This window comes from Prionailurus viverrinus, chromosome X (genome assembly GCF_022837055.1).
Source record: "Prionailurus viverrinus isolate Anna chromosome X, UM_Priviv_1.0, whole genome shotgun sequence".
NCBI lineage: Eukaryota > Metazoa > Chordata > Mammalia > Carnivora > Felidae > Prionailurus > Prionailurus viverrinus.
This window is the reverse complement of record NC_062579.1, coordinates 53,966,511-53,990,419: the sequence shown is the minus strand read 5'-3', so window position 1 is coordinate 53,990,419 and position 23,909 is coordinate 53,966,511. Positions and strand designations below refer to the sequence as shown.

At 39.6% G+C, this 23,909-nt stretch overlaps 2 protein-coding genes across 7 annotated transcripts in view; both read left to right on the top strand.

Annotated features, from left to right (window-relative positions):
• The window catches only part of PHKA1 (phosphorylase kinase regulatory subunit alpha 1), a 190,182-nt gene that overhangs the window by 19,145 nt on the left and 147,128 nt on the right, over positions 1-23,909 (top strand). For 5 of the 6 annotated variants that reach the window (XM_047843549.1, XM_047843550.1, XM_047843551.1 and 2 more), the window contains exons 5-6: positions 4,944-5,026; positions 18,176-18,256. In XM_047843549.1, the coding sequence (XP_047699505.1) occupies positions 4,944-5,026; positions 18,176-18,256 (164 nt within the window). The remainder of the gene's footprint in view (positions 1-4,943; positions 5,027-18,175; positions 18,257-23,909) is intronic. The other variant, XM_047843552.1, reaches the window with a different exon arrangement.
• LOC125157180 (probable ATP-dependent RNA helicase DDX46) lies at positions 14,144-17,412 on the top strand. The gene is given in 3 exon segments (XM_047843553.1): positions 14,144-14,707; positions 14,709-14,764; positions 14,767-17,412. Coding segments are annotated over 3 exon segments (3,114 nt in total). The 5' UTR covers positions 14,144-14,273; the 3' UTR covers positions 17,391-17,412.

Sequence of the window (23,909 nt, the reverse complement as noted above, 5' to 3'; positions counted from 1 at the left end):
ACTGGGTTCATAACAAGCACTTAAGGAAAGTATGGGAGTAAGTCTTCCTGATCTTGGATTAGACAAAGCCCTCTTAGATGTGACACCAAAAGCATAAGCAACTAAAGAAAACATAAATTGGAAGTTATCAAATTAGTAACATTTGTGCTTCAAAGGATCTCTTCAAGAAAGTGAAAAAACAACCCATGGGACACCTGGGTGGCTCAGTTGGTTAAGCATCCCACTTCAGCTCAGGTCATGATCTCACAGTCTGTGAGTTCAAGCCCCATATCGGGCTCTGTACTGACAGCTCAGAGCTTGGAGCCTGTTTTGGATTCTGTGTCTCCCTCTCTCTTTGCCCCTCCCCCGCTCATGCTCTGTCTCTCTTGCTCTCAAAAATAAATAAAACAAAAAATTTAAAACCACAATATGATAGAGAATATTTACAAATCACATATCTGATAAGGGACTTGTATTATATATAAAGAAATCTACAACTCAGTAATAAAAAGATAACCTAATTTAAACTAGGCAAAAAATATGAATCGACATTACTCCAAAGAAAATATTTAAATGGCTAGTAAGTACACAAAACAATGCTGAACATTATTCCTAGGCACTTGCAGATCCAAGTAATGAGATAGCATGTCACACCCACTATGATGGCTATAATCAAAAGTACAGAAAATAACAAGTGTTCCTGAGGAACTAGAGAAATTGGAACCCTCATACATTGTCAGTGGGAATGTAAAATGATGCAGCCACTTTGGAAAACAGTGTGACAGTTCTCAAAAGTTAAGCAGAATTACCATATGATCTAGCAATTTCACTCCTAGGTGTATGCCCAAAAGAAATGAAGACATGTGGGGCGCCTGGGTGGCTCAGTCAGTTAAGCGTCCAACTTCAGCTCAGGTCAGGATCTCATGGTTTGTGGGTTCAAGCCCCGTGTTGGGCTTTGTGCTGACAACTCGAAGCCTCAAGCCTGCTTCGGATTCCGTGTCTCCCTCTCTCTGCTCCTCCCCTGCTCCCTCTCTCTCTCTCAAATAAACATTTAAAAAAATTTTTTTTAAAAACTGGAAACAACCTAAATGTCCATCAACTGATAATTGGGTAAATGTGATACATCCACAGAATGGAATATTGTTTTAGCAACAAAAAGAAAGGAAACAGTGATACATGTTACAATACAGATGAACGTTGAAAACATTCTGCTAAGTGAAAGAACTCAGACATGAAAGGCCACATATTGTATGATTGCATGCATATGAACATTGGGTAAGGCAGTTCTGTGGAGACATAAAGTAGATTAGCAATTGCTTAGGTGGAGGTAGAGGGGGAACAAGTCTTGAAATGCGGAATGACTCTAATGGGTATAGGGTTTCTTTGGGGGGTGATGAAATATTCCAAAATTGATTGTGGCCACCGTTGCAGAACACTGCATACCCTAAAAACTATTGAATTATATACTTGAAATGGGTGAATTGCATGGTATGTGAATTATATCTCAATAACATTTTTAAAAATGAGGGAGAGAGGCTTATCGTTAAGTAAGTGCAAGTCAATCTAAGTGGAGTAGACCACTAAGGTGGCCTCATTTCCGGAGCCCTGCATGTTTTAGTGGGTTTTTAATGTTTGTTTATTTTTGAAAGAGAGAGCACAAGTGGGAGAGTGGCAGAGAGAGAGAGGGAGAGGGAGAGACAGAATCTGAAGCAGGCTCTAGGGTCTGAGCCATCTGCACAGAGCCTGATGTGGGGCCTGAACCCACGACCAGTGAGATCATGACCTGAGTTGAAGTTGGATGCTTAATCGATTGAGCTACCCAGACTCCCCTTTAGTGTGTTCCATTTATTTTTTTATAAGTGTGTTTGCTAATTACATGTTGATTTTTGATCATGTAGCTATTTTCGCTGAAATGTTTCTATCAGTGACATTTTATATATTTGTTTATTTAGTTTTAAATGTTTATTATTTATTTTTGAGAAAGAGACAGAGTGTGAATGGGGGAAGGGTAGAGAGAGAAGGAGACACAGAATCCAAAGCAGGCTCCAGGCTCTGAGCTGTCAGTGCAGAACCCTACGCAGTGAGATCATGACCTGAGCAGAAGTCAGATGCTTAACCAACTGAGCCACCCAGGTGCCCCCTCTTTAGTGTGTTTTAAATAGCACTGCTGTCTTTGGCCTTACCCAACCATACCTCATTTCATCTCTGTGTACCCTCTCCTCTGTTCTGCAAGCAATGTTTTGGCTCCACAGAGGGGACAGGATGCAGAGGTCCTGAAATGTATGGTCTTGCCTCAAAAGACAGGTCCCTCTCCTGTGGTTAACAGGATTGTTTAAGATCATTCAATAAATAATTATTGAATTATTATCTACTGTTAAATATTATTTAATACCATGCACAATACTATGTGAGACATTTTAAGGACTATAAATATAAATAAGAAATGGCTCCTTCCTTCAAATTTAGGTACAGATTTATTTATAGTGCAAAGTAAAAAATTCATAAGCGCAAGGAAAATAAAATTCTTTGAAACATAGAAGAGAGGAATCAATGGCAGCATCACAGAGGAGATAAAACTTGAGCTAGGCCTTGAAAGAACAGTTCAGATTTCAGGATGTGGAGAAGGCCATTTAAACAATATCATGAGCAAAGGGACAGGTGATAGAAATGGGGCAGTTCTATCAAATAGTTATTTGTTAGCTGTGTCACCAGTCTGAGAAATAGACAAAACCAGTTTCACACCCTCTACTTTCTCCCAATCTCTGTGCAAGCACTCTGGCACACATAGGAGACAAGATAAGGCTGTGAAGCTGATGTCCAATATTACTATCTCTTTTTTTTCCTTTCTACCCAAGAGGTTGAAGTCATTGCTGCTACAAGAAAGACCTGGCTGCCGCTGCTGCCCAGTGCTGTGGTTGCTAGTTTTGACAGAGCCATGCATCAGGAAGAGTTTGCAGTCTGAGGATATGAATTATATAGTCCTTTTGGGTTCTGAAGCTACAGAGTTCTCATTTGAAACATCTGTCCATAGATCAAACATTTAAATGCGAAAAATGAAATTGTAGAAGTACCAGAAACATACTTTGAATATGTATCAAAAAGGATGGATTGATGGATGGATACATATATGATAGAAAAGTACAGTAAAATGTTAATGCATGAATCCAGATGATGTGCATATAGATGTCCACTGTAAAATTCTGTCCTTTTTTCTGTTTGTTTGAAACTGTTCATAATACAATATTGGGAAAAATAATATGCATAAATCTGTGACTTAGCAATCCTTCCAAGAATTTACCTTAGGAAAGAAAAGAATTTACCTTGACATACTGGTGCATGTGCACAACCTGGTACATGTGACATACTGGTACATGTATATACATACACACACACACACACACACACACACACACACACACACACACATATATTCATTATAGCATTGATTATAGTGATGAAGGATTAGGTGCAACCTAAATGTTTTCAGTAGGGAACTGGTTATATGAATAGCCATTTAGTGGAATGCTGCATAACCATTAAAAAATAACTCAGATATGGGGCACCTGGGTGGCGCAGTCGGTTAAGCGTCCAACTTCAGCCAGGTCACGATCTCGCGGTCCGTGAGTTCGAGCCCCGCGTCAGGCTCTGGGCTGATGGCTCAGAGCCTGGAGCCTGTTTCCGATTCTGTGTCTCCCTCTCTCTCTGCCCCTCCCCCATCATGCTCTGTCTCTCTCTGTCCCAAAAATAAATAAACGTTGAAAAAAAAATTAAAAAAAAAATAACTCAGATATACTTAAAATTATTTCCAACATATATGTGAAAAAAGCAAGGTACATTATAGCATACTACTCTTTGATAATTTTTATATATGTATAACATTTCTCTGAAAGTCTACAGAGGAAACTGCTAAGACTAGTTTCTTCCAAGGAGGAGATTTGGCAGGGTGGGAGTGATGTGATTCTGGGTAGGAGAAAGACTTTTGCAGTATGCCTATTGGTATTTCTTTATGGGGGTTGGGGGAGCAGGAGAGGGGAAAGGAATTAGTTTTTCAAGAAAAATGGATCATACTGTATATATCAAGAAGCAGCATAGCATCTTCGTTAGGAACTCAGACTGTGAAGCTGATAGTTGGGTCCTGGCCCCACTATTTATTAGTTAAATCATCTGAGGCAGGGGTGCCTGGGTGGCTCAGTCAGGTGTCTGACTTTGGCTCAGGTCATGATCTTGCAGTTCATGAGTTCGAGCCCTGTGTCAGGTTCTGTGCTGACCGCTCAGAGTCTGGAACCTGCTTCAGATTCTGTGTCTCCCTCTCTCTCTGCTCCTCCCCCATTCATGCTCTGTCTCTCTCTGTCTCTCATAAATAAATAAAAGTTAAAAAAATTTTTTAAATGGTCTGAGGAAAATAGTTAATCTCTCTAAGCCTCATGGAGAAAATTGAGGTACCCACCTCTTAGGGTTGATGTGAAAATTAAAAAGATAATTCATGCAAAACACTGCAATTTGTTAGCTATAACTATCTGTATTGTTTACACTTAGAATAATCATCATTTTGTACTCTAAAAAATATAGTTTTAAGGTTTCCTTGAAATCATAATCTTTGTCTGCTTCTTGCTTAGTATTTAGACTCCCTCTAACTCTTTTTGAAATATTTTTTTTCCTGATACCTTAAAGCATATTATAAATTAATTACCTATAGAATTAGGAATCTGAGACTTTATATCCAAACCTACAAATAACAGTTCAAATTCTTCCATGTTATAATACGCTGATATCTCACTTAGTCAAAGACTAGCCTAGGTCTGATTTGTGGTGTTGTTTTTATGGTTTAGGAATTAAAGTGCCTCACTGTTCCAAAAGCAGGAATAAGATTACTTGAGAGTAATGGGATCAGTCAGTTACTGTGGCAGCCTATAAGCCTATAGTGATAATTAACCAGCTCTATATCCTTACTTTTTTTTCCTCAGGACTTCATATTATCCACAGCCTAGATGAAGTCAATTTCATACAGAACCTTGTATTTTACATTGAAGCTGCATATAAAACTGCTGTAAGTACTCATTTTAGAATTAATTTTAAACATACGTTTTTGTTTAATTTTTTTATTAAATTTATTTGTTTTTGGAGAGAGAGCACACATGCAGGCGAGGGGCAGAGAGAGAGGAAGAGAGAGAGAATCCTAAGCAGGCTCCAAGCTGTCAGCGCAGAGCCCGATACCAGGCTCGAACTCACAAACCATGAGATCATGACCTAAGCCAAAACCAAGAGTTGATGCTTAGCCAACTGAGCCACCCAGGCGCCCCTAAACATATGATGTTTTTAAAATACTAGATAACCCATTCTTTCTCTTAATGCTGCACCTCATAGTGAACCAATCTGTAAGGCTTCCAGCAGAAATTGCCTTCAGCTTTTTCTTTACTAAGCTCTGTTGTCCTCTGTTTGCCTCCTTCCAAGGGAGTTACAGAAGCAAGAGGACCAAGATACTATGCATCCGTTCCTTTCAATAATCCATATCCTTTCTGTAATATCTCACATTATATATTTGGGGACCTGGGACTAAATTGTAGTCTTATTTTAATGATCTGTAGTCTAAAAACCAGAAGCAAGATGGCTAGCGAATATAATGGGTCAGTTAGCTACTTAGAAATAAAATTTGGTCATATGTTTAATATTATCTGTAGACATTGCTTCTGTGTTTACTATACAAAAAATAGTTCCTTTTTCTTATGACTACCATGAGAGATAAGTTTATATTAAATCATGACATATTTAACATCTCCTCTCTCAGGGATCACTGTTCTTCACTGCATAATGTTCATTGTATTGAAAATGGCTGTCATAAGTAGTCCAGGTATTTTAGTCATCTAAAATGTTTAATTTGTTTAGTTGGTTTTTAGCTGTTTTAGGTGGGAGGGTAAATCTGTGAACTGTAACTCCATATTTGCCAGAAAGAGAAGTTTAACATAGACATATTTGATGCAAGCGGACATTATTTGTTGACTGATTCCTTTGCCTTCTGATACCATAGGTGTGCTATGGTCCAGGGTAAAAGTTAGGGTTGTCTGGCCTCTCAATTGCAGCCATGGGGTACAGCACAATTAATGATATGTGTGCCTTCTCATACTCTAATCTTTGCTGCACAAATTAGGGTAGAGCTGGGTTTCTGGACAGGTGAGGCTAGCCATGGGATAAATATGGCTCACCTATGGAAGCTTTACTTTAACTCAGAGATTTGATATAAAAATCATTTAAGGTAAATATAGAAACAAGTATAGGTGTGTGTGTGTGTGCACATGCATGGTTACACATGAGTATTTCCAAGTTCTATTCAATGAGAGGGCCTAGAAGCAGTGGCACCACAGTGACAATGAGCACCAATGCCTTCTGTATTGTAACTGCTCATTCTGTAATAAAGCAAAGCAAGACTCTTTATAGAAGCAGTTGATTCCAGGGCTGGGGTGAGGAAAACACAGGATGAAACTGCAGTATCTTATAGTGACAGAAAGTGAGGAAGTGTTCAAAAAGAACAGGACATGTCAAAAGGGCACAGGCACCAACCCAGAAGAATTCCCAATGGGTAAAGCTGGAACAATTTGAACAACAAAACAAACAATGATAATATTTTATTATAACCCAGAGAATAACCTAAATATTTATGAATTCATACTAATATAAACAAATGAGGGAGAAAGGACAGCTCTTCCTTAGGGAAGAATTGCAATTAATGACTGTAGAGGTAATAAAAGAACTAAGATACCACCATTGAAATACCACTGTAATAATTGTTGCAGGCAAGTTTCACCAATGGATGCTAAATTAGCGGGTAGACATTTGAGAAGAAACAGGATATTTGCACAGTTGTAAAGTATCTTTCTCAAGATATTTATTAATCACAAGGGAGAGAATAGTAACACCAGCATGGAGAAACCATGCAGACACCACCTTAAACATGTGATGAAGGTAAACATGACCACAATAAGCCATAGCAACATCGTTTACTCCTTGATGTGATGCAGTGAGAAGAAAACAGCATAACATCTGTAGTATTCCTGACAAAAATGCATAGTCTTTTTTTTCTCAATATATGAAATTTATTGTCAAATTGGTTTCCATACAACACCCAGTGCTCATCCCAAAAGGTGCCCTCCAAAATACCCATCACCCACCCTCCCCTCCCTCCCACCCCCCATCAACCCTCAGTTTGTTCTCAGTTTTTAACAGTCTCTTATGCTTTGGCTGTCTCCCACTCTAACCTCTTTTTTTTTTCCTTCACCTCCCCCATGGGTTCCTGTTAAGTTTCTCAGGATCCACATAAGAGTGAAACCATATGGTATCTGTCTTTCTCTGTATGGCTTATTTCACTTAGCATCACACTCTCCAGTTCCATCCACGTTGCTACAAACAGCCATATTTCGTTCTTTCTCATTGCCGTGTAGTACTCCGTTGTATATATAAACCACAATTTCCTTATCCATTCATCAGTTGATGGACATTTAGGCTCTTTCCATAATTTGGCTATTGTTGAGAGTGCGACTATGAACATTGGGGTACAAGTGCCCCTATGCATCAGTACTCCTGTGTCCCTTGGGTAAATTCCTAGCAGTGCTATTGCTGGGTCATAGGGTAGGTCTATTTTTAATTTTCTGAGGAACCTCCACACTGCTTTCCAGAGCGGCTGCACCAATTTGCATTCCCACCAACAGTGCAAGAGGGTTCCCGTCTCTCCACATCCTCTCCAGCATCTATAGTCTCCTGATTTGTTCATTTTGACCACTCTGACTGGCGTGAGGTGATATCTGAGTGTGGTTTTGATTTATATTTCCCTGATGAGGAGCGACGTTGAGCATCTTTTCATGTGCCTGTTGGCCATCCAGATGTCTTCTTTAGAGAAGTGTCTATTCATGTTTTCTGCCCATTTCTTCACTGGGTTATTTGTTTTTCGGGTGTGGAGTTTGGTGAGCTCTTTATAGACTTTGGATACTAGCACTTTGTCCGATATGTCATTTGCAAATATCTTTTCCCATTCCGTTGGTTGCCTTTTAGTTTTGTTGGTTGTTTCCTTTGCTGTGCAGAAGCTTTTATCTTCATGAGGTCTCAATAGTTCATTTTTGCTTTTAATTCCCTTGCCTTTGGGGATGTGTCAAGTAAGAAACTGCTGTGACTGAGGTCAGAGAGGTCTTTTCCTGCTTTCTCCTCTAGTGTTTTGATGGTTTCCTGTCTCACATTCTGGTCCTTTATCCATTTTGAGTTTATTTTTGTGAATGGTGTGATAAAGTGGTCTAGTTTCAACCTTCTGCATGTTGCTGTCCAGTTCTCCCAGCATCACTTGTTAAAGAGACTGTCTTTTTTCCATTGGATGTTCTTTCCTGCTTTGTCAAAGATGAGTTGGCCATACGTTTGTGGGTCTAGTTCTGGGGTTTCTATCCTATTCCATTGGTCTATGTATCTGTTTTTGTGCCAATACCATGCTGTCTTGATGATGACAGCTTTGTAGTAGAAGCTAAAGTCTGGGATTGTGATGCCTCCTGCTTTGGTCTTCTTCTTCAAAATTACTTTGGCTATTCGGGGCCTTTTGTGGTTCCATATGAATTATAGGATTGCTTGTTCTAGTTTCAAGAAGAATGCTGGTGCAATTTTGATTGGGATTGCATTGAATGTGTAGATAGCTTTGGGTAGTATTGACATTTTGACAATATTTATTCTCCCAATCCATGAGCAGGGAATGTCTTTCCATTTCTTTATATCTTCTTCAATTACCTTCATAAGCTTTCTATAGTTTTCAGCATACAGATCTTTGACATCTTTGGTTAGATTTATTCTTAGGTATTTTATGCTTCTTGGTGCAATTGTGAATGGGATCAGTTTCTTTGTCTTTCTGTTGATTCATTGTTAGTGTATAAGAATGCAACTGATTTCTGTACATTGACTTTGTATCCTGCAACTTTGCTGAATTCATGTGTCAGTTCTAGCAGACTTTTGGTGGAGTCTATCGGATTTTCCATGTATAGTGTCATGTCATCTGCAAAAAGTGAAAGCTTGACTTCATCTTTGCCAATTTTGATGCCTTTGATTTCCTTTTGTTGTCTGATTGCTGATGCTAGAACTTCCAGCACTATGTTAAACAACAGCGGTGAGAGTGGGCATCCCTGTAGTGTTCCTGATCTCAGGGAGAAAGTTCTCAGTTTTTCCCCGTTGAGGATGATGTTAGCTGTGGGCTTTTCATAAATGGCTTTTATGATGTTTAAGTATGTTCCTTCTATCCCGACTTTCTCAAGAGTTTTTATTAAGAAAGGGTGCTGAATTTTGTCAAAGGCCTTTTCTGCATCGATTGACAGGATCATATGGTTCTTTTCTTTTATGGATGTGACGTATCACATTGATTGATTTTCGAATGTTGAACCAGCCCTGCATCCCAGGAATGAATCCCACTTGATCATGGTGAATAATTCTTTTTATGTGCTGTTGAATTCGATTTGCTAGTATCTTATTGAGAATTTTTGCAACCATATTCATCAGGGATATTGAATTCGATTTGCTAGTATCTTATTGAGAATTTTTACATCCATATTCATCAGGGATATTGGCCTGTAGTTCTCTTTTTTTACTGGGTCTCTGTCTGGTTTAGGAATCAAAGGAATACTGCCTTCATAGAATGAGTCTGGAAGTTTTCCTTCCCTTTCTATTTCTTGGAATAGCTTGAGAAGGATAGGTATTAGCTCTGTTTTAAACGTCTGGTAGAACTCCCCTGGGAAGCCATCTGGTCCTGGACTCTTATTTGTTGGGAGATTTTTGATAACCGATTCAATTTCTTCGCTGGTTATGGGTCTGTTGAAGCTTTCTATTTCCTCTGATTGAGTTTTGGAAGAGTGTGGGTGTTTAGGAATTTGTCCATTTCTTCCAGGTTGTCCAATTTGTTGGCATATAATTTTTCATAGTATTCCCTGATAATTGTTTGTATCTCTGAGGGATTGGTTGTAATAAATCCATTTTCATTCATGATTTTATCTATTTGGGTCATCTCCCTTTTCTTTTTGAGAAGCCTGGCTAGAGGTTTATCAATTTTGTTTATTTTTCCAAAAACCAACTCTTGGTTTCGTTGATCTGCTCTACAGTTTTTTTAGATTCTATATTGTTTATTTCTGCTCTGATCTTTATTATTTCTCTTCTTCTGCTGGGTTTGGGGTGTCTTTGCTGTTCTGCTTCTATTTCCTTTAGGTGTGCTGTTAGATTTTGTATTGGGGATTTTTCTTGTTTCTTGAGATAGGCCTGGATTGCAATGTATTTTCCTCTCAGGACTGCCTTCGATGCATCCCAAAGTGTTTGGATTGTTGTATTTTCATTTTTGTTTCCATATATTTTTTAATTTCTTCTCTAATTGGCTGGTTGACCCATTGATTCTTTAGTAGGGTGTTCTTTAACCTCCATGCTTTTGGAGGTTTTCCAGACTTTTTCCTGTGGTTGATTTCAAGCTTCATAGCATTGTGGTCTGAAAGTATGCATGGTACAATTTCAATTCTTGTATACTTGTGAAGGGCTGTTTTGTGACCGAGGATGTGATCTATCTTGGAGAATGTTCCATGTGCACTCGAGAAGAAAGTATATTCTGTTGCTTTGGGATGCAGAGTTCTAACTAGATCTGTCAAGTCCATCTGATCCAATGTATCAATCAGGGCCCTTGTTTCTTTATTGACCATGTGTCTAGATGATCTATCCATTTCGGTAAGTGGAGTGTTAAAGTCCCCTGAAATTACCACATTCTTATCAATAAGGTTGCTTATGTTTATGAGTAATTGTTTTATATATTTGGGGGCTCCGGTATTCGGTGCATAGACATTTATAATTGTTAGCTCTTCCTGATGGATAGACCCTGTAATTATTATATAATGCCCTTCTTCATCTCTTGTTACAGCCTTTAATTTAAAGTCTAGTTTGTCTGATATAAGTCTGGCTGCTCCAGCTCTCTTTTGGCTTCCAGTGGCATGATAAATAGTTCTCCATCCCCTCACTCTCAATCTAAAGGTGTCCTCAGGTCTAAAATGAGTCTCTTGTCGATAGCAAATAGATGGGTCTTGTTTTTTTATCCATTCTGATACCCTATGTCTTTTGGTTGGCGCATTTAATCCATTTACATTCAGTGTTATTATAGAAAGATACGGGTTTAGAGTCATTGTGATGTCTGGATGTTTTATGCTTGTAGTGATGTCTCTGGTACTTTGTCTCACAGGATCCCCCTTAGGATCTCTTGTAGGGCTGGTTTAGTGGTGACAAATTCCTTCAGTTTTTGTTTGTTTGGGAAGACCTTTATCTCTCCTTCTATTCTAAATGACAGACTTGCTGGATAAAGGATTCTCGGCTGCATATTTTTTTCTGTTCAACACATTGAAGATCTCGTGCCAATCCTTTCTGGCCTGCCAAGTTTCAAAAGAGAGATCAGTCACGAGTCTTATAGGTCTCCCTTTATATGTGAGGGCACGTTTATCCCTTGCTGCTTGCAGAATTTTCTCTTTATCCTTGTATTTTGCCAGTTTCACTATGATATGTCGTGCAGAAGATCGATTCAAGTTATGTCTGAAGGGAGTTCTCTGTGCCTCTTGGATTTCAATGCCTGTTTCCTTCCCCAGTTCAGGGAAGTTCTCAGCTATGATTTCTTCAAGTACCCCTTCAGCACCTTTCCCTCTCTCTTCCTCCTCTGGGGTACCAATTATGCGTATATTATTTCTTTTTAGTGTATCACTTAGTTCTCTAATTTTCCCCTCATACTCCTGGATTTTTTTATCTCTCTTTTTCTCTGCTTCGTCTTTTTCCATAATTTTATCTTCTAGTTCACCTATTCTCTCCTCTGCCTCTTCAATCCAAGCCGTGGTCATTTCCATTTTATTTTGCATCTCGTTTAAAACGTTTTTCAGCTCCTCCTGGCTATTCCTTAGTCCCTTGATCTCTGTAGCAGTAGATTCTCTGCTGTCCTCTATACTGTTTTCAAGCCCAGTGATTAATTTATGACTATTATTCTAAATTCACTTTCTTTTATATTGTTTAAATCCTTTTTGATATGTTCATTAGCTGTTGTTATTTCCTGGAGATTCTTTTGAGTGGAATTCTTCCGTTTGGTCATTTTGGATAGTCCCTGGCGTGGTGCGGACCTGCAGGGCACTTCCCCTGTGCTGTGGTGTATAACTGGAGTTGGTGGGCGGGGCCGCAGTCCGACCTGATGTCTGCCCCCAGCCCACCGCTGGGGCCACAGTCAGACTGGTGTGTGCCTTCTCTTCCCCTCTCCTAGGGGCGGGATTCACTGTGGGGTGGCGTGGCCCGTCTGGGCTACTTGCACACTGCCAGGCTTGTGGTGCTGGGGATCTGGCGTATTAGCTGGGGTGGGTAGGCAAGGTGCATGGGGGCAGGAGGGGCAGGCTTAGCTCGCTTCTCCTTAGGTGATCCACTTCAGGAGGGGCCCTGTGGCAGCGGGAGGGAGTCATACCAGCTGCCGGAGGGGTGGCTCCGCAGAAGCACAGCTTGGGTGTTTGCGCGGAGCAAGCAAGTTCCCTGGCAGGAACTGGTTCCCTTTGGGATTTTTGGCTGGGGGATGGGTGAGGGAGATGGCGCTGGCTAGCACCTTTGTTCCCTGCCAAACTGAGCTCTGTCGTCCTGGGGCTCAGCAACTCTCCCTCCCTTTGCCCTCCAGCCTTCCCGCTTTCTGAGCAGATCTGTTCACTTATGACCTCCCAGATGCTAAGTCCCGCTTGCTGTTGGAACACACTCCGTCTGGCCCCTCCACTTTTACGAGCCAGACTCCGGGGCTCTGCTTGGCCGGTGGGCCGCCCCTCCGCCCCAGCTCCCTCCCACCAGTCTGTGGAGCGCGCACCGCCTTGCCACGCTTCCTACCGTCTTCCGTGGGCCTCTCGTCTGTGCTTGGCTCCGGAGACTCCATTCTGCTAGTCTTCTGGTTATTTAGGCAGGTGTAAGTGGAATCGAAGTGATCATGAGGAGGCGCGGTGAGCCCAGCGTCCTCCTACGCCACCATCTTCTGCCGGTCCCCTGCACAGTCTTAATATAATCAAATGAGGGGTGCCTGGGTGGCGCAGTCGGTTAAGCGCCAGACTTCAGCCAGGTCACGATCTCACGGTCTGTGAGTTCGAGCCCCGCGTCAGGCTCTGGGCTGATGGCTGATGGCTCAGAGCCTGGAGCCTGTTTCTGATTCTGTGTCTCCCTCTCTCTCTGCCCCTCCCCCGTTCATGCTCTGTCTCTCTCTGTCCCAAAAATAAATAAACATTGAAAAAAAAATAAAAAATATATATATAATCAAATGAAGGCATCAGGTGAACCTAAATTGAGGGAAATCTATAAAAATGTCTGACCACTGGTCTTCAGAATGTGTAACGGTCATGAAAGACAAGACTTGAGAAGTCGTAACTGATGAGAAGAGACCAAGGAGGCATGACAAATGCAGCATGGTATTCTGGATTGGATCTGGGAACATAAAATTCTATTAGTGGAAAAACTGGTGAAATCCTAACAAAGTCCATAATTTGGTTACTAGAATTGTACAAATGCTTATTTTTTAGCTTTGACCATTGTATTATGGTTATGTCAGGTGTTAACATTAGGGGAAGTTGAGTGAAAGGTCTATGAAAACTCACTGTACTGTTTTTGTAACTTCTCTGTAACTCTGAAGTTTTTTCAAATAAAAAAGTTTTTAAAAAGTAATTTTACATGTTGTCTTTGCATTATCAAGGGGTCATATAAAGCTATGGTTAAGAATTTACACTTTGGACTGAGAGTACTTGGACTCTAATCCTAGCTCTGTCACTGTGTGACCTTGGGTGAGTCACTTAACTTCTCTTTGCACCTCAGTTTCATCATCTATAAAATATAAAGATTGAATAAGGTAGCAGTGTAAAGTGCATAGGTTAGTGCATGGTACATTGTCAGTGACAATAGAGAGTAAAATTAGAATAGATAATAAAGATAGAACACTGGGGTACTGTTTAAGCTCCATCTTTTAGAACCTCTGTATCTGCTTTGATGAAAAGTTTTTAGAAGCACTTCTCTACATGAACTGAGTTATAGTTCTTGAACTGATCAACTGTTGAGGAGTCTTCCAACGTCTCAGAGATCCCAATAGAATTTAAAGCTACTAGGAAAGGTTTTCGTTGGCTGCTCTCAGATGGCTGCCACTGCTGGAGCTGCTGCTCTCTCTTAGTGCTGCTCCTCGCTCAGCTAGCTGAGGGCGGCGCGGCCTCTTCTTTTGTCCGGTTACCCTGCGCATTGTCCTGAAGGGTGCCGCTTTTCCCGCGGCCGGCAGCATGGGCCGGGAATCATGCCATTATCGGAAGTGGTCAGCATCAAGGGGGCGCTCTTGATCTAGTCGATCTAGATCTAGATCTAGATCTAGTCGATCTAGAAGTCGCTCACCTGACAGAAGAAGTAAACGTGGAGATGACAGGCGGTCCAGAAGCAGAGATAGAGATAGAAGGAGAGAGAGGTCTCGTAGCAGGGATAAAAGAAAATCTCGGTCAAGAGACTGGAAGCGCCTGAGGCATTCCAGAAGTAGAGAGAGAGATCGAAGTCGAGAGCGAAGAAGATCTCGAAGTCGAGACAGGAGATGCTCCAGGAGTAGAAGCCGAGGCCGGCGATCCAGATCCTCAAGTCCTGGCAATAAAAGGAAGAAAGCTGAGACTAGGTCTAGGTCCAAAGAGAAAACAGATAGTGGGGAAAGTTCTAAAGAGAAGAAAAAAGACAGATGACAAGGAGGATGAAAAAGAAAAAGATGCTGGTAACTTTAATCAGAATAAGCTGGAGAAGAAATGAGGAAGCGAAAAGAACGAGTAGAAAAATGGCGAGAGGAGCAACGTAAAAAGGCCATGGAAAACATTGGGGAACTGAAAAAGGAAATAGAAGAGATGAAACAAGGGAAAAAATGGAGTTTAGAAGATGGTGATGATGATGAAGATGATCCTGCAGAAGCTGAAAAGGAAGGAAATGAAATGGAGGGTGAGGAGTTAGATCCATTAGATGCTTACATGGAAGAAGTGAAAGAGGAAGTAAAAAAGTTTAATATGCGAAGTGTGAAGGGTGGTGGAGGGAATGAAAAGAAGTCTGGGCCAACAGTCACAAAATTTGTCACTGTAGTGACAACCAAAAAAGCAGTGGTAGATTCTGATAAGAAGAAAGGTGAGCTAATGGAGAATGACCAGGATGCCATGGAGTATTCTTCAGAGGAGGAAGAAGTTGATCTTCAGACGGCCCTTACAGGCTACCAGACAAAACAGAGAAAGCTTCTAGAACCAGTGGATCATGGAAAAATTGAATATGAACCATTCAGAAAAAACTTTTATGTTGAAGTTCCAGAATTAGCAAAAATGTCTCAAGAGGAGGTAAATGTTTTTCGGTTGGAAATGGAAGGCATTACTGTCAAGGGAAAAGGTTACCCCAAACCAATTAAATCTTGGGTCCAGTGTGGAATTTCCATGAAGATCCTAAATTCTCTCAAAAAGCATGGCTATGAAAAACCCACGCCAATCCAGTCCCAGGCGATTCCTGCTATAATGTCTGGACGAGATTTGATTGGTATTGCCAAGACAGGAAGCGGAAAGACCATTGCTTTTCTGTTGCCCATGTTTAGACACATCATGGATCAGAGGTCATTAGAAGAAAGAGAGGGGCCAATAGCTGTCATCATGACTCCAACTCGAGAACTGGCTTTACAAATTACTAAAGAACGTAAGAAGTTTTCAAAGACCCTGGGACTTAGAGTGGTCTGTGTTTATGGAGGAACAGGAATCAGTGAGCAGATTGCTGAGCTGAAAAGAGGTGCTGAAATTATTGTTTGCACACCTGGTCGAATGATTGACATGTTAGCAGCTAATAGTGGTCGGGTCACAAATCTTGGAAGAGTAACATATGTTGTTTTAGACCTAGCAGACAGAATGTTTGACATGGGTTTTGAACCACAGGTCATGCGCATTGTGGATAATGTCCATCCTGATCAACAGACAGTTATGTTTTGAGCTACTTTCCCCAGAGCTATGGAGGCTTTGGCTCGCAGAATCCTCAGTAAACCCATTGAAGTGCAGGTTGGAGGCAGAAGCGTGGTTTACTCAGATGTGGAACAAGTGATTGTGATTGAAGAAGAAAAGAAGTTCTTGAAGTTACTTGAGCTTCTCGGCCATTATCAAGAGTTGGGATCTGTCATTATATTTGTGGATAAGCAGGAACATGCAGATGGTCTTCTGAAAGATTTAATGAGAGCATCTTATCCTTGCATGTCTCTTCATGGAGGCATTGATCAATATGACAGAGATAGCATCATAAATGACTTCAAGAATGGGACCTGCAAACTTCTCATAGCCACTTCTGTTGCTGCCCGAGGTTTAGATGTGAAACATCTGCTTCTTGTAAATTACAGCTGCCCCAACCATTATGAGGATTATGTGCACAGAGCAGGACGGACTGGAAGAGCAGGCAATAAAGGTTATGCATATACTTTTATCACAGAAGATCAAGCTCACTATGCTGGTGACATAATTAAAGCTCTTGAATTGTCAGGAACTGCGGTGTCTTCTGATCTGGAGAAACTTTGGAGTGATTTCAAAGATCAGCAGAAATCTGAAGGGAAAATAATTAAAAAGAGTAGTGGGTTCTCTGGTAAGGGATTCAAATTTGATGAAACAGAACAAGCTTTGGCTAATGAGAGGAAGAAGTTGCAAAAAGCAGCTCTCGGTTTGCAAGATTCAGATGATGAGGATGCTGCAATCAACATTGATGAACAAATTGAAAGTATGTTTAATTCAAAGAAGAGAGTAAAAGATATGGCTGCTCCTGGAGCATCTAGTGTTCCTGCTCCAACTGTGGGAAATGCTGAGAAATTAGAAATAGCTAAGAGACTGGCTCTTAGAATCAATGCTCAGAAGAATTTGGGTATTGAGTCTCAGGTAGATGTGATGCAACAGGCCACCAATGCAATTCTCAGAGGCGGCACCATCCTGGCTCCCACTGTGTCTGCAAAAACCATTGCAGAGCAACTTGCTGAAAAGATCAATGCTAAGCTCAATTATGTGCCTTTGGAGAAACAAGAAGAGGAGAGGCAAGATGGTGGACAGAATGAATCTTTTAAAAGATATGAAGAAGAATTAGAGATCAGTGACTTCCCACAGACTGCTAGGTGGAAAGTTACCTCTAAGGAAGCTCTGCAGAGAATCAGTGAATATTATGAAGCTGCAATTACAATCAGAGGAACATATTTCCCACCTGGCAAAGAACCTAAGGAAGGAGAGTGGAAAATTTACTTGGAAATTGAAAGTGCCAATGAACTGGCTGTGCAGAAAGCAAAGGCAGAAATCACCAGACTTATAAAAGAAGAACTGATCCGGCTGCAAAGTTCATACCAACCAACAAATAAAGGAAGATACAAAGTCTTATAAAATATTTCGAAAAAACATTTTACCTCTGCTGGTCTGTGATACATGTGGCAGTTGTCTGCAGTTTACAATGTATTGTAAATTAAGATTTTTAAAATTCTGTCTTGCTGATTTTTTTAAATACATGAAACCAGTATTTGCTAAAGAAATCTTCTTTCAGTAAGTACCACCAGAATTATCAAACTATATTTAAAGCAGGCCTGTTTTCAGAGTATGATGCCCTTTAATGTAAAGTTTAAATACCAATATTTTAAATGTCTGGATAAAATTCCAGAAGTTTAAAAAAATGGAAATATTTGGGCTTTCTATCAACGGTAATAAAGTACACAAGTCACTAGGGGCCTATTCACCATATCCTTTTGAAATGAAATTGTGATCTCCTCAGAAAAGGTAAAATTCTCTAATATTTTGTCCCCCCCTACCCCGCCTTGAGCTTAAATCTTACTTGATTCATTGGAACAGTATGAACTGGATTTAAGAATGTTATAATAGAATTTTTACAAAATGTTTCAGAGTTTTTGTTTCAGTTTTTATCATCGTAAATGGGCAATAGTTGGACTGCTTTTCAGTTTTGTGAAATTAAAGATTTGTAGTATAAAAAAAAATAAAGCTACTAGGAAAATAGCTAGGGGGCAGCCCAACTCATTGGTATCTCCTTAATAAGCATTGTGGGTACACACATGTATGGCAAATTAGCTACTATGTGTGCTTTTTGTTCAAGGGTTATGTGTCTAGTAAGCATTTAGTAGTAATGACTTGCTAATGGTATGTTGATTATTTTATGCTAGGACTTCGGGATATGGGAACGTGGAGACAAGACAAACCAAGGGATCTCAGAATTGAATGCCAGTTCAGTTGGAATGGCAAAGGTAATTTTTCTTGCTTTGTTTATACCAAGTGTGGGGAAAGGACATACACCTTTGCTGTAGATGAAGGCTTAACGTGAATTTGGACCATCATCAAATTGTTCTTTTTTTTTTAAGTTTATTTATTTAGTTTGAAAGAGAGAAAGAGCACGAGTGGAGGAAGGGCAGAGAGAGAGAGGGAGAGACAGAATCCCAAACAGACTCTGCACTATCAGCACAGAGCCCTATGCAGGTCTTGAACTTACAAACCATGAGATCATGACCTGAGCTGAAATAAAGAGTTGGATGCTTAACTAGGCCATCTAGGTGCCTCCAAATTTTTCTTTTAAAACACAGGTAAATTCAGATTCTCCCATAGAACTATGGACATGTAGGTAAGATTTCTTTCATAATCTCCGGGTTTATATATCCAACTGCTTTTGTAGCATATCTCTATATATACCACAGAGACCTCAGAGAACATATCTTAAACTAAATTCATCTTCTCTATCATTACAAAAACAAAGAGAGGACTTGCCCTGCCATACACCAGTTGACACAACTCGATATCAGGGAACCATCTGTCAATCCTGAACCCTCCTCACTCTCCTGCATCCCACATATCATCATCATCATCATCATCATCATCATCATCATCATTATCATCATCACTGCCTTTCCACTTGACTCCATCTTTTCCTTCCCTCTGCTCCTGCCTTAATTTCAGCTCTTATTACTGGAGACAGCAAGAAGGCATAAAATAGGATAGCAGGAATAGGATCACACATATTATAATGATAAATACACATGACCTAATTTAAGTTTCTCCTGCCAAAAGACACGGATTGACTTTTAAAAGATATATATATATCTTTTTTCAGTGTTATTTAAAATAGCCAGGATATGGAAACAACCTAAGTGTCCATCTATAGAGGAATGGATAAAGATGAGATACGTATACACATGTGCACATACAAAATGCAATATTACTTAGCCATAGTAAAAAGTGAAATCTTGCCATTCATGACAATATGGATGGATGTAGAGGGTATTATACTAAGTGAAATAAACCAGACAGAGAAAGACAAATAGCATATGACTTCACTTATATGTGGAACCTAAAAAATAAAACACAATTAAAAGCACACAATAAAGTCAACCTAAATTTCCAACAGTTGTTAAATGGTTAAATAAATATGAGAGAATATTATGTTGAAATAAAGAATTTTCATAATATGAAGAAACATTTACGCTGTAGTATCCTAACCAAATTTTATATGAAACATGATCTCAACTATAGAAAGATTTGCATAGAGAAAACTAATAGGGAACATACCGAAAATATTAGCATTATTTTGGGTGACTTTTTTGCCTTCTCCATACTTTTTATGTTTTCAAAATATTCTATAACAAGTATGGTATACTTTTATAATCAAGAAAAGCAAGAAATTAATAAGTAAATTATATTTTTTAAAAAAACATGGAAACTCATCTTTGGCCTTGGTGACTAGTAACTTTCATCTTTAAGTCAATCATAGTGTCTTTTTAGGCTATTCACTTCTCTGTGGAAACTCAGTGATGCGCCAATACCTAATGGCTATTGTATTTTAGTATCTTATATCCAGACAACTTGTGGTATTTCTTATGTACTGGTATCACACTAGTGGTTTACTACAAGTACATCTGTGCCATGTTCAAATTATTTTTAAAGTGTGATGCTTGACTTGATAATCCTATAACTTTATCTTATGTCATATCTTTTTTAAATGCATTTTTATTGAGATGTAATTGACATATAACATTGTGCAAGTTTTAAGTACACAACATATTGAATGATATGTTTTTATTATAATATGATTACCACCAAAGAGTTAGGTAACACCTCTATCACATCATATAATTATCATTTCTTTTTTGTGGTAGGAACAATTAATATTTAATCTTAGATAATACAGTATTGTTGTCTATAATCACTATGCTGTGCATTAGATCTCCAGAACTTATTTATCTACTGGTTGCAAGTTTGTACCTTTAAACAACATCTCCTCAATTCCTCCATCCCCCAGCCCCTGGTAACCACCATTTTACTCTGTTTTTTGGAGTTTGGCTTTTTAAGTTACACATATAAGTGATATAATACAGTATTTGTCTTTCTCTGTCTACCTTATATCACTTAACATAATGCCCTCAAGGTCCATCTCTATTGTCACAAAAAGGCAGGATTTCCTTCATTCTCATAGCTGAATAATATTCCATTACGTGTGTGTGTGTGTGTGTGTGTGTGTGTGTGTGTGTGTATGTGTATATGTATCACGTCTTCTTTACCCATTCACCTGTTGGCAGACACTTAGTGTTTCCATATATTGACTTCTGTGAATAATGTTGCAATAAACATGGGGGTACATATATCCCTTTGATATCCTCTTTTCATTTCTTTTGAATATATACCCAAGAGTGGAATTGCTGGGTTGATCATATGACAGTCCTATTTTAAGTTTTTGTGGGACCCCCATAGTGTTTTCTATAGTGACAGAACCAATTTGCAATCCATCCAACAGTGTACAAGGTTTCCCATCTCTCCACATTCTGACGCCAAAAGTTGTTACCACTTGTCTTTTAGATAATAGCCATTCTTTTAAGTTTATTTATTTATTTTGAGAGAGAGAGAGAGAGAGAGAGAGTGAGTGTGTGTGCCAGGGAGGGGCAGAGAGAGAGAGAGAGAGGGAGGTAGAGAGAGAGAGAGAATTAATCCCAAGCAGGCTCTGCACTGTCCTCATGAGCCTGATGCAGGGCTCAAACCCACAAACCACGAGATCATGACCAGAGCCGAAATCAAGAGTTGGTTGCTTAACCGAGTCATGCAGGTGACCCGATAATAGCCATTCTTACAGGTGTGAAGTGATATTGTGTTGTGGTTTTGATTTGTATTTCCCTGTTAATTAATGACTTTGGACATTTTTTCTTGTATCCATTGGCCGTTCATATGTCTTCTTTGGAAAAAATGTATATTCAATTCCTCTGCTCATTTTTTAATTGCTTATTATTGAATTGTATGAGTTCTTTACATAGTTTGGATATTAACCTCTTATCAGATATGCAGTGTGTAAATATTTTCTCCTATTCCATAGGTTGCCTGTTCATTTTTTTAATTGTATCTTTTTCTGTGCAGAAACTTTTTAGTTTGATGTAATACCACTTGTTGATCTTTGCTTTTGTTGCTTGTGCTTTTGGTGTCATATCCAAAAAAATCATTGCCAAAGACAGTGTAAAGACGTTTTTCTCCTATGTTTTCTTCTAGAATTTTTATGGTATCAGGTCTTATGTTTTGTCCATTTTAAGTTGATTATTGTGAGGGTATAAGGTAGGGATCCAATTTCATTCTTCTGCATGTAGTTATCTAGTTTTCCCAACAACATTTGTCTCTTCAAGACCATTCTTTCTGCATTGACTGTTCCTGGCTCCCTTGTCAAATATTAAGTGACAGTAAATGCAGGGTTATTTCTGGCTTTTATTCTGTTCCATTGGTCTATTTGTCTATTTTAATGCCCATACCATAATATTTTAATTATTATAGCTTTGTAGTATGGTTTTTTTATATATATATGAAATTTATTGACAAATTGGTTTCCATAGAACACCCAGTGCTCATCCTAAAAGGTGCCCTCCTCAATACCCATCACCCACCCTCCCCTCCCTCCCACCCCCCATCAACCCTCAGTTTGTTCTCAGTTTTTAACAGTCTCTTATGCTTTGGCTCTCTCCCACTCTAACCTCTTTTTTTTTTCCTTCCCCTCCCCCATGGGTTCCTGTTAAGTTTCCCAGGATCCACATAAGAGTGAAACCATATGGTATCTGTCTTTCTCTGTATGGCTTATTTCACTTAGCATCACACTCTCCAGTTCCATCCGTGTTGCTACAAAAGGCCATATTTCATTTTTTCTCATTGCCACGTAATATTCCATTGTGTATATACACCACAATTTCTTTATCCATTCATCAGTTGATGGACATTTAGGCTCTTTCCATAATTTGGCTATTGTTGAGAGTGCTGCTATGAACATTGGGGTACAAGTGGCCCTATGCATCAGTACTCCTGTATCCCTTGGATAAATTCCTAGCAGTGCTATTGCTGGGTCATAGGGTAGGTCTATTTTTAATTTTCTGAGGAACCTCCACACTGCTTTCCAGAGTGGCTGCACCAATTTGCATTCCCACCAATAGTGCAAGAGGGTTCCCGTTTCTCCACATCCTCTCCAGCATCTATAGTCTCCTGATTTGTTCATTTTGGCCACTCTGACTGGCGTGAGGTGATATCTCAGTGTGGTTTTGATTTGTATTTCCCTGATAAGGAGCGACGCTGAACTTCTTTTCATGTGCCTGTTGGCCATCCGGATGTCTTCTTTAGAGAAGTGTCTATTCATGTTTTCTGCCCATTTCTTCACTGGGTTATTTGTTTTTCGGGTGTGGAGTTTGGTGAGCTCTTTATAGATTTTAGATACTAGCCCTTTGTCCGATATGTCATTTGCAAATATCTTTTCCCATTCCGTTGGTTGCCTTTTAGTTTTGTTGGTTGTTTCCTTTGCTGTGCAGAAGCTTTTTATCTTCATAAGGTCCCAGTAATTCACTTTTGCTTTTAATTCCCTTGCCTTTGGGGATGTGTCGAGTAAAAGATTGCTACGGCTGAGGTCAGAGAGGTCTTTTCCTGCTTTCCCCTCTAAGGTTTTGATGGTTTCCTGTCTCACATTTAGGTCCTTTATCCATTTTGAGTTTATTTTTGTGAATGGTGTGAGAAAGTGGTCTAGTTTCAACCTTCTGCATGTTGCTGTCCAGTTCTCCCAGCACCATTTGTTAAAGAGGCTGTCTTTTTTCCATTGGATGTTCTTTCCTGCTTTGTCAAAGATGAGTTGGCCATACGTTTGTGGGTCTAGTTCTGGGGTTTCTATTCTATTCCATTGGTCTGTGTGTCTGTTTTTGTGCCAATACCATGCTGTCTTGATGATGACAGCTTTGTAGTAGAGGCTAAAGTCTGGGATTGTGATGCCTCCTGCTTTGGTCTTCTTCTTCAAAATTCCTTTGGCTATTCGGGGCCTTTTGTGGTTCCATATGAATTTTAGGATTGCTTGTTCTAGTTTCAAGAAGAATGCTGGTGCAATTTTGATTGGGATTGCATTGAATGTGTAGATAGCTTTGGGTAGTATTGACATTTTGACAATATTTATTTTTCCAATCCATGAGCAGGGAATGTCTTTCCATTTCTTTAAATCTTCTTCAATTACCTTCATAAGCTTTCTATAGTTTTCAGCATACAGATCCTTTGCATCTTTGGTTAGATTTATTCCTAGGTATTTTATGCTTCTTGGTGCAATTGTGAATGGGATCAGTTTCTTTATTTGTCTTTCTGTTGCTTCATTACTCGTGTATAAGAATGCAACTGATTTCTGTACATTGATTTTGTATCCTGCAACTTTGCTGAATTCATGTATCAGTTCTAGCAGACTTTTGGTGGAGTCTATCGGATTTTCCATGTATAATATCATGTCATCTGCAAAAAGTGAAAGCTTGACTTCATCTTTGCCAATGTTGATGCCTTTGATTTCCTTTTGTTGTCTGATTGCTGATGCTAGAACGTCCAGCACTATGTTAAACAACAGCGGTGAGAGTGGGCATCCCTGTAGTG